Below are 16,290 nucleotides of genomic sequence, written 5' to 3' on the forward strand. Positions count from 1 at the left end.
ACAGGGAGGACCTTCAGGTGGGTGGGGGGCTTCCCCCCCACAGCTCGCATGCGTGTGTTTGTGTGACGGGAGAAGGGAAGGCAACCAAGTCCGTCGGGTGTCAAAGGCTCCTGCCCACCCTGCTCACGTCCCGCCTGGCGCCTCGCAGAGGCCAGGTTTGGAGAGGAGGGGGGGTGTCCCAGTGCTGCCGGCCCCCCCAAATTATTTCTTCTTCTTCGTGTGCCGCAGCCCATTGGAGGGGGTCTCTCCGGCCGCCCGGCCCTTCTCCTCCTTCCTCCGCAGCTGCCCGTTCTTCTCTGCGCCCGGCTGGTCTCCGCCACCGCCAGGATCGGCCACGGCGTCAGCCGGCCGGCTCAGCTTCTGCTTGCCTCCCGTGGGGAGCCCTCCGGCCGGCAGACGGGCCCCCAGTCCTCGCAGGATGCCCACAGCCGCTGCGGTCAGGTAGAGGGACCAGATGACGGCCGGGCCGGTGTATGGCTGGAGGTGGACTCGAACCCGTTGCAGCAGGCTGGGCAGGAGGGCCTCCGGGGGGCGCTTGAGGGGGGACTTGTCCTGGAAGGAGAGGGGGGGAAAACTTCAGCAAGACAGGCTCCCAACCCCCCCCCCTCAGGAGATTTTGGGGTGACCGAGAGAGGAAGGGAGGGGGGCCAGCTTGGGTGGAGGCTAAGGGAAATTCTCCATTTACAGCAGTTCGTTTAGTGACCATCCAAAGTTACAACCGAACCGAAAAAAAAGAACTTATGATGCTTTCTCACACGTATGACGGTTGCAGCAGCCGCATGGATATGTGGCCATAATTCAGGCCCTTGGCAACCGACTCATCTTTGCAACAATTGTAGTTTCCTGGGGTTGTGGGAGCCCCTTTTGCCACCTTTGGAAGAGCGAAGCCAATGGGGAAATCAGATCCACTGAACGACCGTTTTAGCGACTGCAACGATTTGCTTAACAATTGGGGCAAGAAAAGTCATAAAGTGGAGCAGAACCCACTTAACAGCTGTCGGACTTTGCAACAAAAATTTTGGGCTCAACGGTCGTATCTTGAGGACTGCCTGTAATTGGGGGGGGGATGTGGGAATGAGGTCGCCATGGTATATGTGCAGATCAGTTTTCCTGGCATAGGACCTAGGTATCTGCAGGATCGCATCCTACCACACACGTCCCTGCGACCTATCCGCTCACACAGGGAGGGGCTCCTCCTGGTGCCGTCCACTAGGCAATGCCAGCGGGCGACACCTAGGAGTAGATCCTTCTCTGTGATGGGCCCAACCCTCTGGAATGACCTCCCCCCCGACATTCGAACTACCACCGACCTCCGTTCCTTCCGTCAAAAGTTAAAGACTCACCTATTTCGATCAGCTGGCCTGGCACTTTCTTAGTTTTACCTCCCGGGGATATTTTAATTGGGTTTGGGGTTTTAATAAGCTTTTAATGTACTATATTTATTATTCTATATACAGTCTTGCAACCTCCTCCACCTACGTATTTAATTATTTAACTGTTTTATGTATGTATTTTATAACGCATTTTAGTGACTGTACACCGCCCCAAGTCCCTTTCGGGAGAGGGGGCGGTCTATAAATATGAATAATAATAAAAAAATAATAATAATAAATATACGGAATTTGGGACTGAAATAAATTGAGTATTGAATGCGGGTTGAGCTGGATGCCCACTGGGAGGACCCCATCTAGAAAGCTGTGTCTGCAAAATAGAACAATGCATAACAGAGACTTTCCAGGCTAAAGCAGCCTAGGGAACATATAGTCCAAGCTGATAAGATACTAACACCAAAAAGCACCGCTTGAGCGACAGGCAAATGTATTGTATGTAACCAATGATAATTCAGAATGCTTTTGTTTCCGCATACGCTGCTAATAAAAGGGGGGTCCGGAATTCATTCTGGGCCCACTCGCCCTGAGGAAAAACCGTGTGTTTGTCTTCACTTCCCCTTGAGTGGGTCCGCCTTGATGCGGCCACCCCCGGAGGAGACCCGGGACATACCGCAGGGGGAGGGGCTGCACAACTGCAAAATTCCCTTTTTAAAAAATATTGATGTTGGAAATATTTCACGTCTTTAGTTTTGGCCGGTTAAATAGCCCCTCCCCCCTTCCCCCCCTCATTGAAGCTGGCTGCTCCCTCCAACCACAATACCCATGCTCCTCACCTTGAGCCCGTGCTGGGCCAGCTGGGCTTCTAGGTTGGGGTCGCCCAGAAAGACCACTGGGTAGAATTCCTCCATCCGTTGACGCCGCCACCAATTTTGAGGGAGGGTCCTGCGGGGAGGAAATGGGGAGGGGGAGGAGTGATGCTGGATGCACTGGCAGCCCCCCAACTCCCTCTGACTGGCGGTGGGGGCTACAGTTCCCCCCCCCCCCCCGGGTCTGGCTGGGGGAGCCAATTCCTTCTCCTGGAGGCAGGGAGAATATTTCATAGCTTTAATTGGTTTGATTGGCCTTAATTGGCCTTTCCCAATGGGGGAGGGGGAGAAACCATTTTCCTGGATTCAAGATTTCCTCCCCCCAGCCCCCCTACGCCCCCCCCATCCACTCACCCGTCTGTCTCGATCTCCGTGAACCAGTATTTGTACAGCTGCGCCCGGATGTAGGTGGGTGGGTGGTCCCAGAAGGGGTACTTGGAGTCGTCTGCCTGAATAAGGTGGATCACTGCAGGGGAATTGGGGAGGGGGGAAGTTGGTCAGCTGGAAGAAGGAAATTGGGGGTCCCCTGCCCTCTGCCCTCCCCCGTCATCCTGGGGATGGTTGCAGGAGACCCCCATTAGAGACTCCCCCCCAGCCCAGAGGACCCCTCCTCGCTCTTCCCCTCCAACAGCTTTATCCAGATGTTGCCTTCTGGAAGGCAGCCCCGTCGTTCTCCAGAATGAGAAGTCGGACTGCAAAGAGGCAGTGCTTGCAGGGGGTCCTCTGGGGCCCAATCCCACCACCCTCAGCCCCCTTTCTCTGGCCGTTCCCATCCCCCACCCTCCTAGGTACCCTCCTCTAAACTGTGCTGCCTTTATAGTCCAAGGGGTCTCTCTGGGACCCTGAGAACAAGGCTTGGAAGACGGGGAAGGAAGGAAGGAGAAAGAGGCAGGGAGGGAGGAGGAGAAAGGAGGAGGGAAGAAGGAAGGAAGGTGGGAGGGAGGGGGGAAAGGAGGAAGGAGAACGGGGTAGGAGGAAGAGAGGAAGAGAAAGAAAAAGGGAAGAAGGAAAGTGGGAGGGAGGGAGGAGACACACGGAGGGAGGAAAGGAGGAGGGGGGAAGAGAAAAAAGAAGGGAGGGAGGGAGGAGGAAGATGGAGGGAGGGAGGGAAGAAAGGGAGGGGGGAGGAGGGGTTTCCCAGGCTCACCTTCCTTCTTGCCCTGCAGGAGCCGGTAGAGGAAGCCGGGGAACCAGGGGCTGTGGGTGTGGTGGCCCAGAGCCGCAAACCACATCTGCCAGTCCAGGCGGGGCTGGTGTGGGGCCACCAGGGGGGGCGGAGCGCTGACGTTGCCCGGCTTGTACATGAACTGGATCTCCTGGGGATGCGGGGAGAGAGCCTGTTGGGCCTCGGCTGCCTAAAGGAGCCCCCATCCGGACCCCCCCCCCCTGCCAGGAGACCCCTCCCCCCATTTCTTTCAATCGATGAACAACATTTATCTGCTCAGTGATGAGCAGAATTTAGACGAAAGAAGCCAAACCAGAGTGAAGCAAACAAATACAATATGGGGCTAACAGCTAGGAAAATAAATGGTAGAAGGTAACTTTGCTGCTCCGGGGACCTCTCTGGGCTTGGCTGTTTCCTTGCAGACGTTTCACGACCCAGCATGGTAACTTCGTCAGGGCTAGGAGGGAGTGGGATTTGTGGACTGGAGGAGGAGGGGGAGGATTGGGGGGTCCTTGGTGCTGACCCAACTAGGGAACATCATCAGTGATGGGAAGGAATGGGATTTGTGGTGAGGAGGAGGAGGAGGAAGAAGAGGAAACAATTGTGGGGTCCTGGGTGCTCTCTGGGCTTCGTTGTTTCCTTGCAGACGTTTCATGACCCAACTAGGGAACATCATCAGTGCTAGATTATTCTTTGTACACACATGACTGCACCCCATTGTATAACACCAATGCAATTATTAAATTCGCAGATGACAAAACAGTCATTAATAAGAACAATGAGTCTGCTTACAGGAAGGAGGAACAAGGGTGATGTAAAGAAAATAATCTTATACTTAACACCCAAAAAACTAAAGAACTTGTAATTGACTTCAGGAGGAAGAGAGATGTACATTGACCATCGTGCATAAATGGCGAGGAAGTGGAAAGGGTTGGTAGTTTTAAATTTCTGGGCATTTCCATATCTGGGAGGACCTCTCATGGACCACAAATGCTAACCTGCTTGTGAAGAAGACACAGAAGAGGCTGCACTTCCGGAGAATGCTAGGAAGATAAATCTATCTCAGCATCTACTTCGGTCCCACTATCGCAACACCCCTGAGAGAGTCCTGACATACGGCATTCTTGCGTGGCACGGGAGCAGCTCTGCAGCCGGCAAAAAGGCTCTACAGAGAATCATTAAAACTGCCCAGAATATCACTGGCCTCCAGCTCCCAGCCCTGGACGACTCTTCTCATCTCGCTGTTTGAGGAAGTTGCACAACATCCTCGGAGACTCTTCCCATCCCTGCTTACAATTGTTTTTTGAACTGTTGCCTTCTGGCAGAAGATACAGAAGAATTAAAACTCAGACCACACGTCTTCTGAATGGCTTTTATGCCAGAGCCATAATTGAAGGGCCACCATCAGTCAGCTATTGGACGGCACAACTTGGTCTGTTGTGTGGATGGTTGGGGGCTTTAAGGGTGTGGAAATTTTTGGGTGGGTGGGTGGGTGGGAGTGTTGGGGATTGTTATGTGTGTTGGGCCTGGTCTCTGAGTGTTGTGTGAATTTCGTTGTATGTGTAAACTGTGTAGATACGTACAATGACAATAAAGTAAAGAAGGGAGGGGCTTGTCCCATCAGTACTGGTGGACATGTTTTCTCCTTGGTGGTTCCTTCATTTGGCTGTGGTTCACTGTTTGACTGATTTGGGGTATTTTAAGCTTTGCATTGCCTCTTTCAAATGGTGTGTAGATGTTATTTATCTCCACGTGCCTGTTGATGGCCGACCTGTCTGAATGCCAGGCTTCCAGGAATTCTAGAGAGTTCTGGGGTTTAGCTTGGGTCAAGGAGAAACAGCCCCCAGCCTGCCCTCCCTCCCTCCCTCCGGCCGCACCCTGAAGCCACTCACCGTCCACGTTTCCTTGTCATGGCTGCCTTCCAGCACCACCTCCGGCCGCCCACCCACGCCCGTCATTCGCCGGAAGAGCCCGTAGGAATTGGCCAGCTGGTACTGATCCACAGCTCCAAAGGCCTGGTGGATGCCCGTCCACAGCTTCCCGTTGGACTCATACTCAATGTATGTGAAGGGGACCTGGGGAAGGAAGAGAGGGCTGTGATTTGAACCCACAACATATCCTGGAAAAGAATCAGTGGGCTAATCACTGTACCACTAGGGCCTGCCTGCCTTTCCCCCCCTCTCATTTCCCTTCCTCCTTCTTTCCTTTTCCTTCCTTCCTATTTCCCCTCTCACTTTCCTCCCTCCCTCCCTTCCCGTCTTCCCTCTCACTTTCCTTCCTTCCTTCCCTTCTCACTTAGCAATAGCACTTATATACTGCTTTATAGCCCTCTCTAAGCGCTTTACAGAGTCAGCCTCTTGCCCCCCCCCCAACAATATGGGTCCTTCTTTTACCGACCTCGGAAGGAAGGAAGGCTGAGTCAACCGTGAGCCGGTCAGGATCGAACTGCTGGCAGTGGGCAGAGTCAGACCTTCCATCCTGCATTCTAACCACTGTGCCACCACGGCTGTATATGTTTTAAAGCAAGGTGGCATCCTTAAATATGCTGACTTATTAAGGAATTCTGGGGGTTTGCTGCCCCTGGGGTCACCTGGGGCTCCCCCAAGCCTTCCTCCCATGGTATGATTCACCTCAATTTCTACACCCCCAAAGAACCCAACTGCATCTGGCATGAAGCTTACTAAGGCACAGCAACCCCCCCGGCCTGATGCCCCCCCCCCCAGGTATGCTCATCCTGGCCCCTCTGCCCCTGCCCCCCACCCCCCCAAAAAAGACTCACCAGGCTGACGGTGAACATCCCCAGGGCAGCAGTGGCGAAAACGGCCCACTGCACGACAGCCCAGAGTTTCCAGAAAAAGCCCCGGATGCAGGCACTCCTGGGGGGGAGGGAAGGAAAGGGGCATCAGGCAGGAAGACCCCCAGGGGCCTCCCCAAATATTAGACAGAGAGGGATGGGTGGGGAATGGGGTACATTCCTTTAACAACAGACAAAGGAGCCAAGCTGGAATTGAGAATTGAATTCCAACTATTTTAAAGTTGGTGAGGTTTGCAAAACACTCATTTGAAGCGTAATCACAGAGCCAGTTCAATTGTGAGAAACAGCAGAGAGGGGTCTGGAAAAAAAACTGGGGGGGGAGGAGGAGGGGGGGGATCCTGGGTGCTCTCTGAGCTCGGTAGTTTCCTTGCAGACATTTTATGACCTGACTAGGTAATATCATCAGTGCTAGAAGGCGGGGGGAGGGGTTGCAGAGAGGAGGAGGAAACGGAGCAGAGGAAAAAGGAACAAGAAGAATGAAGAGAAGAAAGGAGGAGGAGGAAGAGGAGGAGAAGGAGGAGGAGGAATTTCCTGACAGTTAGAACAATCAATCAGTGGAACAGAAGTTGCCTCCAGAAGTTGTGAATGCCCCAACACTGGAAGTCTTTAAGAAGATGTTGGATAGCCATTTGTCTGAAACGGTATAGGGTTTCCTGCCTAGGCAGGGGGTTGGACTAGAAGGCCTCCAAGGTCCCTTCCAACTCTGCTATTGTATTGTATAAGAAGAGGAGGAAGAGAAAGAAGAGGAGGAGGAGGAGGAGGACAACGAGGTCTGTGGGGTCCTTGGTGCTCTCTGAGCTTGGTTGTTTCCTTGCAGACCTTTTATGACCCAATTAGGGAATATCACCAGGACTACAAAGGAGTGGGTTTGGGAAGGAGGACGACGAAGAAGAGGAATAGTCATGAAGGGGAAAAACTGGTGAAGGAAGAGAAGGAAAAAACGATGAAGAGGAGGGGATGAAGGAGAAGAACAGAGCCAGTTGAGTTATCTGGATCCTCTCCACAGTGCCCCCCCCCCCGACTCACCTATACCCGGCCTGAAGGATCTCCCACAGCAAGGAGAGGAGCCCCAGGGCCACCAGAGGGAGGGTCACCGTCTTCAGCCACTGCGTGAACTCGTGGTAGGTGAAGGCTGGAGGGAGACCAGGGGGAGGGCAGGGGTGAATGGGTGAGCCAAGAAAGGACCCAGGGTTTCCATCTTTTTCTTCCTTCCTTCCTTTCTCTCTCCTTCTTTCCTTCCTTCCTTCTTCTCTCTCTTTCCTTCCTTCCTTTCTCTTTCCTTCCTTCCTTCCTTCCTCTCTCTCTCTCTCCTACTGTACTGCACCCTCTTCCAATGGGGGAGGACCCCAGGTCTAGTAACCAAACAGCCCACCCTTCCCCTGCCCAGGAATTGCGTACCCCAGGCTCTAAAAGACAAGATGTGGGGAAGCTACAAGGCACCTGGGACCCCTTGAAGTCTTGCATTTCAGAGGGCGAGCCCCCCTCCCCCCCTTGGTGAGGATGAGGTACAAAGGCAGCAGAGTTGTTGGGGTGTGGGACAAATCTCTCTCTCACACACACACAGCACGGGGGGGGGGGGCAGAGGGCAGAGGAAATGGGCTGGATGGGTCTGAGGATGTGAGAAGGGGGCTGAGGGGGGTCAGGGCTGGGACCCCCCCTTGCCGAAATGGAGAAAAAGTTCACCCTGCTGCAGCTGAGGGACTGCCAGCCCCCCACCCCCCACAGCAGGACCCCCTGCTGCCCACTGAAGCCCCCCCCCGACCCCCCGCCACCAAGAAATACCTGTCTTGGATTCAAGGATTCCCTTCTCCCAGTTGATGGTCAGCCCGAAGTAACGGCTGGTCCAGAAGGTCAGGAGGCCGTAAACAGCCAGCTCTGCCAGCAGGGGGGGCAGTCGCCAGGCCCAGCCTAAGGGGCAGAGGGGGGGGTCAAGGTCAAGGCTTATGGGCCCCACTGAAGAGGGGGACTTGGGGCTAGGCTGCACCTCCCATCAAACCCATCAGGCACCTTTCAGGAGATGTAGTTGGACTACAGCTCCCATCAACCTCTTCATGAAACTCCAATCAAGCCCATCATGCAAGTAACATCAGACCCATCATGCAAGTACCATCAAACCCACCACGCACCCCCCCTTGAGATGCAGCTGGAGTACAGTACCCATCAACCCCTTCATGAAACTCCCATCAAACCCACCATGCAAGTACCATCAAACCCATCATGCAACTCCCATCAAACCCATCATGCACTCCGCATGAGATACAATGGGAATACAGTACCCATCAACCCCTTCATGAAACTCCATTCAAACAATCATACAAGTACCATCAAACCCATCATGCACCTCCCCATGAGGAGCTGACAGGATTTCAGCTCCCATCAGCCCCGCCACTCCAGAGAGGGGGGCAGGCAGCGCATAAACAGAATAAATCAACGGAGGAATAAGAGAGAAATGAAAAGCAAGAAGCCCAAGGGAAGCTCCTCCTCCTCCTCCTGGGGTCAGGGGGGTCCTTGGGGACTCACCGCCACTGGCCCTCTTCCGCCCCTGGCCCAGCCACAGTCCCAGGTGCTCGTCGTCCAGCAGGGAGAAGCTCAGGACGATCGTCAGCAGGTTGAAGAAATTGTAGTTGCCGGTGAGGATGATGAGGGCCTGCAGGAGGACCTGGAGGAGGGTCAAAATACAAGGAGTCCTCGACTTACGACCACAACGGAGCCCAGGATTTCTGTGGCTAGGCGGGACAAACGGGGCTAAATGAACGTTGCGCACCATTTTACGACCTTTCTTGCCCCAGTCGTTAAGTGAATCACTTAACAACCGGGTGACTAATTTAAGAGCCACAGGGATTCACTTAACCGACGCAGCAAAACTCACTTCACAAATATCTTAACGACATAAACTTTGGGTCCCAATGAGGTCGTACATTGAGGTCTGCCTGCTGTGACCCTTTCCGCCTGTCCCCCCCACCATTGCTTGCCAACCTAACCTTCCCAGCGCCCGGCCGTACCTGGCTGTAGAAGGCAAAGAGCCGGAGGCGTCGCAGCGGCACGAAGAAGAGGGGAGGGATAGCGATCTCAATCACGTAGGTGGCCACCACACTCAGCTTCTGCAACCACAAGGGCACCTGGTGGGCAAACCAGGCGCTGGGCGTGGGAATGCACTGGGTCTCGTAGTGGTAGGTCAAGGCTGGGGAGAGAAGAGGGGAGGGAGAGAAGGAGAGAGGGAGGGAAAGAGAAGGGGAGAGAGAGAGAAAGGAAAGAAAAGAGGGAGGGACAGGAGGAGAGAGAGAAGGAGAGAGGGAGGGAATATAATTAGTCCTTGACTTACAGGCCAAAATTTCTATCGCTAAGCAAATCCCTCGTTAAGCAAGTGGCAGGAGGGTGGGAATATGGCCATTTTTCAGGCCAGCTTTGGACCATTTTTGGCCCCCAAAACACCCCGAAAACGACCTCAAAATGGCCTGTTTTCAGGACATTTTTCAGGGCCAAAAATGGGTGAAAACGTTCTGTTTGGGGGGCCACTTTCAGGCCATTCTCTGATGCGCCAGCACTCCCGAAGACCAACTGGCGATGGCACATGCCCAGAGAGGGCTCTGGGTGCCACCTCTGCCACGGGTGCCTTACGTTTGCCATCACGGCTCTACTACACCCTTTTTATAATATGGGGACCAAAACTGGATGCCACATTCCAGGTGTGTCTTTGCCCTGCACGTTATATGAAGCAGCCCCAAGACTTCCCACTTTGGACTCTAGGCCTCTGCCTACACAACCAAGGGTGGCATTGGCTCTTTCGGCTGCTGCCGCCCACGGCTGGCTGGCATCTAAGGGATTGCCCATTAAAACGCCCAGATCCCTCCTGCAGCTACTGCCAATGCCCCCCCCCACACACACACATCTGCTTCTGAGCTCACCTGTGAGCCCCCACCAGGTGGGGCAGCGGCTGGTCAGCTTCACCACCCCGGAGGCGAACATCAAACGGAAGAGCAACCAGCGCACCAGCCAAAAGGTCACCCCATCATGCGCCCGCCAGGTTGTGGAGCGCCACTTCAGCAGATGCATAGGAGCCACCAGCACAGCTAGGAAGCCCGTCTCCAGCAACAGGCTGTCCCTGGTGGAGGAAGAGGAGGGTCAAAGAGCATGGCTAGAGGGCCCTTCCCTTGGCAATGCGGCCCTCCCCGGGATCCAGGAATTGCAGGCAGCGCTCAACAAGTGAGCCCAACATTTCCCAAGGAAGCGGCTCAGTGGGGTTTGCTGCTCCATTCTACATCCTTTCTTGCCACAGTTGTTAAGTGAGTCACTGCCGTGCTTAAGTTAGGCTCAAGCAGAATAGAGCAGGGAAGGACCTGGGAGGTCTTCTAGTCCAGCCCCCTACATGTGACTGTCCAGTCTCTTCTTAAAATCCTCCAATGACGGGGCTCCCATGCCTGGTGGCAAGCAGTTCCACTGGTCAGTTGTCCCCACTGTTAGGAAGTTACTCCTTAATTCCAAGTTGCTTCTCTCCTTAATTAGTTTCCACCCATTGCTTCTTGTCCTGACTTTTCGGGCTTTGGAGAAGAGCCTGACTCTCCCCCCCTTCTCTGGGGGAGCCCCTCAAGTATTGGAAGACTGCTATTGTGTACAGAATATCAGAATAGCAGAGTTGGAAGGGACCTTGGAGGCAGTCCAACACCTTCTTAAAAGCCTCCCAGTGATGAAGCGCCCACAACTTCTGGAGGCAAGTTGTTCCACGGGTTAATTGTTCTCACTGTCAGGAAATTCCTCCTCAGTTCTAAGTTGCTTCTCTCCTTGATTAGTTCCCACCCATTGCTTCTTGTTCTGTCCTCGGGGCCTTTGGAGAATAGCTTGAGCCCCTCTTCTTTGGGGCAACCCCTGAGATACTGGAAGACTACTTAACAACTGTGGCAGGAAAGTTGTAAAATGGGACAAAATTCACTGAACAAATATCTTTGGGCTGGATTATGGTCGTAGGTTGAGCCCTACCTGTAGAAGCCCAGGGCCACTTACCATTGGAAGTAGAGGAACACCTGTCCCACCTGTAAAGGGGAGGGGGGAAGAAAATCAAATCAGCAGCTGGACTGGCTCATCAGATGCCTTCTACCTGAGTTTAGACTGGCTTTCTCTGATGTCAGCATTGATATCCCACCTGCTGAATCTACCTGCAAAGGTCTCTATCTTCCACCCCGGCCACTAACTAACCACTAACCAACTAACCATTAACTAACCCCAGTGCAACCATCCCTCCCCTCACTCCAGTTCCCCCCCCCCTTTATTGGCTAGGAATTTGGGAATGGCCCATCTGGGACGAGGCCTTTTTCCCCCACACAACACCCCTGTAAGGTAGGCTGGGCCAAGCATGCTTGATGGCCTCCAAGACTCCCAGGGACCCCCTAGGAAGAGGGTGTGGCTTGAACCCAGGTTGCAATGCAACACTTCCACCCCACCCCTCCAGGTGGTCACTCCTGGTGGCTGGGAATTTGAGAAGGAGCTTGCTGGGCCCCCAAAACTGGATTAAATCTTTTATGGGGTTCGAATGATTTTGTAGGAGTGTTTTGCAAACTTGGCCATTTAAAGATGTGTGGACATCAAGGCCCAGAATTCCCTAGTTAGCACCTTGTAAAGTGAGGACTTCAACTCCCAGAATTCCTTCTTAGCACTTTAGAAAGTATGGCCTCCCAGAATTCCCTAGCCAGCACCTTCAAAGGGACTTCAATTCCCAGAATTCCCCAGCCAGTACTTTAAAAACTATCCATTTCAATTCCCAGAGTTCCCTAGATAATACCTTAAGAACTGAGGACTTCAACTCCCCAAATTCCCTAGCCAGCACCTTATAAAAAGGCCTTCAACTCCCAGAATTCCTTCTTAGCATTTTAAAAAGTATGGACTCCCAGAATTCTCTAACCAGCACCATCAGAAGTGAGGACTTCAACTCCCAGAATTCCTTCTTAGCAAATTAGAAACTGTGGACTTCAACTCCCAGAATTCCCCAGGCAGCACACCTGGGGGCATGGCAGGGCCCTCTTCCAGTGCCCCCCCCCTCCGTACCTGGTAGACGGAGAGGTACAGGCCCCAGAGAGCGAGGAAGACCAGGCTGTCCCGCAGGGGCTCCAGCACCAGGGCCCCGAAGGAGAGCAGCGTGCCCATCAGGCACAGCAGCTCCAGGCCTTGCTCCGTGTCCAGCCCCAGGTGGGGGCCCAGCCACAGCAGAGTCGGGGAGTCCCGCAGCTGCTGCCAGAAGTCTTTGCCGGTGAAACGGAGCATCTTCCAGGCGGGCAGGATGCCATCTCTCCCGTAGAGGCCTGCAGGGAGGAAGGAGAGAGAGAGAGAGATGCTGAAAGTGGGCAGCCTGGCAACGGGTGCAATGCCACAAACACATTCCCTGTCACCATAGTGCTTTCGCAGGCATCCGAAGCAGGGAGCAAATGCTTTGCAATGCAGGGAGTCCTCGCTTTATGGCAATTGAGCCCCAAATCTCTGCTAAGCAGGACAGGGAACTGGTGCCTTGCAATGCAGAGAGTCCTCGACTTACGACCAGAATTGAGCCCCAAATTTCTGCTGCTAAGCAGGACAGGGAACTGGTGCCTTGCAATGCAGAGTGTCCTTGACTTACGACCAGCCGGCCATTGCCTGCTCCTTTCCCCCTGCCAAACACACCCAGCACCTTCACCCCGAATGTACACACACCGCACCCAGCCGAAAGTCACACTGCCCTTCGCAAACTTCGCTGGTTTTGACCTCTCCGAAACCTTGAGCTAAGAATTCGGGTAAATAAAGAGCTTCTGAGATTCCTTCTCTTCCTACAGGAGGTCCTCGACTTACAACCGTTCAAAGTGACGACGGTGCTGGGGAAAAAAACGATTTGTGGGTGTTCTCCGCACTTACAACCGTTGCTGCATCCCTATGTGATCAAAATTCAGCTGCTTGGCAATTGACTCATACTTACGACGGTTGCACTCTCCCACGGTCACGTGATCCCTTTTGTGAGCTTCTGGCAAGCAGAGTCAAGGGGGAAGCCAGATTCATTGAACAACTGCAGGGATTCACTTAACAACCATGGCAAAAAAAGGTCATAAAATGGGGCAAAACTCACTTAGCAAACGTCTCACATAACAACAGAAATGTCAACTGTGGTCGTAAGTCGAGGATTACTTATACCATCCCAGACAAGTGGTTATTCAAATGCTAATCCTGGATTCATATGTGTAACATAGAATCGTAGAATCCTAGGGCTACTACTACTAGTAATATAGTAGTAACTGCAAGAGAGAGTCCTAGTGGACAACCATTTAAGTAGGAGCCAGCCGTGGGCAGCAGCTGCCAAAAAAGCCAACACAGTTCTAGGCTGCACCAACAGAGGGATAGAATCAAGATCACATGAAGGGTTAATCCCACTTTATAAGGCCTTGGTAAGGCCACACTTGGAATATTTGCATTCAGTTTTCATCGCCACAATGTAGAAAAGATGTGGAGACTCTAGAAAAAGTGCAGAGAAGAGCAACAAAGAGGATTAGGGGACTGAAGAATGAAGAACGGTTGCAGGAACTGGGTAGGTCTAGTCTAGGGAAGAGAAGGACCAGGGGAGACAGGAGAGCAGTCTTCCAATATCTGAGGGGCTCCCAGAAAGAAGGGGTTCACTTATTTTCCAAAGCATCAGAAGGCAGGACAAGAAACTATCAAGGAGAGAAGCAACCTAGAACTAAGGAGAAATTTCTGGAGTGTGAGAAGAATTAATCCGTGGAACAGCTGGCCTCAGGAAGACATGGCTGCCCCATCACTGGAGGTTTTTAAGAAGAGACTGGACAGCCATTTGTCCATAATGGGTTTGAGTAGGGGTTTGGACTAGAAGACCCCCAAGGTCCCTTCCAACTGTAATAGAACAGAACAGAGTTCTTGATTGGCCAAGAGTGATTGGACACAGAAGGAATTTGTCTCTGGTGCAGAAGCTCTCAGTGTACATAAAAAGGCAAGATACACTCATCACGAACCATAATGTACAACACTTAATGACAGTAATAAGGTACAAATAAGCAATCTGGAAACAATATCCATATAAATTGTAAGGATACAAGCAACAAAGTTACAGTCATACAGTTATAAGTGGGAGGAGATAGGAACAGAGAGAAGACCAATAGTCATAACAGTGAATGGTTTGACAGTGGGGAGGGAATCATTTGTTTAGCAGAGCGATGGCATTCAGGAAAAAGACTGTCCTTGTGCCTAGTTGTCTTGGTGTGCAGTGCCCTACAGTTGAGGGTAGGAGTTGAAACAATTTATGTCCAGGATGTGAGAGGTCTGTACATAAACTGTTTCCACTCCTACCCACAAAAGGACGGACTCAAAATGTGACTTGAGAGCACTCTTCCAACATCTCAGGGGCTGCCCCAAAGAAGAGGGGCTCCAGCTATTCTCCAAAGCACCTGAGGGCAGGACAAGAAGCAACAGATTGGAAACTAACCAAGGAGAGAAGCAACCTAGAACTAAGGAGAAGTTTCCTGACAATTAGAACAATTAACCCGTGGAAGACCTTATGCCAGGGGTGGCCAAACTTGGGAACTTTAAGACTTGTGGACTTCAACTCCCAGAATTCCCCAGTCAGCTGGCTAGGGAATTCTGGAAGTTGAAGTCCACAAGTCTTAAAGTTCCCAAATTTGGATATCCCTGCCTTATGCCATTCGGGACAAATGGCTGGATCAGGAAGGGCATATCTTTTCTCCACAGGAGGAGGAAGGGGGGTGGGGGGCTTGAAGCACCCACCGAAGGCTGAGACAAACAGGGGAGAGGGCCAGTGGGCCACACCAACCCCACCCTCCACGTGCAAGGCTGTTCGCACAACTGCTGCAGCGCCAGTGCCACGTGGAGATCCTGGGACAGACGGGAAGGGGGGGGAGGCTAAAAAAACACCCAACTGGGATATTGGAAAAGGGGGCGGGGCTAAAGAGGAGGGGCTGAAGAGAGCCACTTCCCAGTTCTTTATGCAGAAAAGGAAGAGAAACCCACAGCCAAGCCCACCCCCTCCCACTCGCATTTGGTTTCTCCCAGGGGCCACTGAGAAAAGGAGCAGGGGGGGATCCCAAGCAGGAGAGGGCCTTGATGGATCCCCAAATTTAAAGTCTCTAAAGCCCCCCTCCCACCCCCAAGTGAGTGGGCCTCCAGCACTGTGAAGCCCACCCAACCAAGACTTGGTTTCAATCCAGGTTTTATTGGGGAGGGGGCCAAGGAGATGTGGGGGAGAAGGAGAGATGGGAAGGAAAATGCTTGCCCCTCTCGATCAAGGGAAGCGAGGTCTGAGACCTGGGTCAGAAGGGCACGTGAGGACATGGGTCCCCTTTGATGAAGGAGGGGCGCCCCATTCAAACGCTGCCCAAAGGGACAGCAGACCCTCGCGCCCCTCCATATTCCTCCCTGGCCGGCCCAAGAGCCCCCCCTTTCCTGCCAGCAAGCCCCCCCTCGCCCCCTCCCCACAGCCAAGCCGGAAGAGAGGGACCCTCTGCCAGGACGCCAAGCCCTCCCCCGGGACTTGCCCGCTGCAAAGCCCCCCTCCCGTCCCCGGGACACGTGGACGGCCACAACCGGACCCAGAGGCGGCCGGAGCCCCGCAAAGAAAAGAGGGGGGAGGGGTCGCCAGGCGGAGGAGTCGCTGTAGGCAGAACCAGCGGGACGCGTGTCAGCCTCGCAGCCGGTCTTGGGAAGCGGCCCCCAGGCAGCCCCGGGGAAGAGAAGGAGCCGAGAGGGCCCGCAAAGTCACTAAGCGGGACACAGCCCCTCCCACACACACGGGACTCTCCCTTCCGCGGACGCCCCTGCGAGGACTTGGCTCCTGCTTGGGAAGGGCGAGGGCGCCGCGGGGCATGTGCAAAGCGCCCTTCTTCTCTTTACCCCCCACTCCCTCCTCCCCCCTTCTCCCGACCGCAGGCTCACCGGGCAGCTGGACGTAAAGCGAGGCGAAGGCGGCCAGGAAGGCGGCGGCCAAGCCGCGCAGGAAGAGCTGCCGGGCCAAGCGAGGCGCCTCCGAGCCCATCGCCGCTTCTCCTCCGCTCCTTCCCTCCCTCCCGCGCGACGCCCGCCTGGCTACAGTGTAGCCAAAGGGGGCGGGGAGAGAACGCGGGGGGCGGGGCGGGGGGC

The 16,290-nt window shown here is 53.8% G+C and overlaps 1 protein-coding gene across 1 annotated transcript; it reads right to left on the reverse strand.

The window, feature by feature from the left end:
• Nucleotides 1–6: 6 nt before the first annotated feature.
• Nucleotides 7–16,268, reverse strand: LMF2 (lipase maturation factor 2). The gene is made up of 14 exons (XM_081958797.1): nucleotides 16,087–16,268; nucleotides 12,214–12,467; nucleotides 11,176–11,204; nucleotides 10,083–10,279; nucleotides 9,180–9,358; nucleotides 8,698–8,836; nucleotides 7,960–8,085; nucleotides 7,204–7,309; nucleotides 6,142–6,238; nucleotides 5,255–5,437; nucleotides 3,345–3,513; nucleotides 2,552–2,663; nucleotides 2,165–2,273; nucleotides 7–552 (listed from the first exon to the last, which is right to left on the reverse strand). The coding sequence occupies exons 1-14, from the start codon at nucleotides 16,184–16,186 to the stop codon at nucleotides 202–204; spliced, it is 2,151 nt and encodes a 716-aa protein (XP_081814923.1). The 5' UTR covers nucleotides 16,187–16,268; the 3' UTR covers nucleotides 7–201.
• Nucleotides 16,269–16,290: the final 22 nt, after the last annotated feature.

The sequence above is a fragment of the Natrix helvetica genome, assembly GCF_964273705.1.
Source record: "Natrix helvetica genome assembly, chromosome: 6".
NCBI classification, from domain to species: Eukaryota; Metazoa; Chordata; class Lepidosauria; order Squamata; family Natricidae; genus Natrix; species Natrix helvetica.

Coding starts and splice junctions, on each gene's coding strand:
- LMF2 (XM_081958797.1), bottom strand. CDS start 16,186: ATGGGCTCGGAGGCGCCTCGCTTGGCCCGGCAGCTCTTCCTGCGCGGC. Junction 9,359..10,082: donor CACCTGGTGGGGGCTCACAG/GTGAGCTCAGAA, acceptor TTCTCTCCCCAG/CCTTGACCTACCACTACGAG. Junction 8,837..9,179: donor TCTTTGCCTTCTACAGCCAG/GTACGGCCGGGC, acceptor ACCCTCCTCCAG/GTCCTCCTGCAGGCCCTCAT.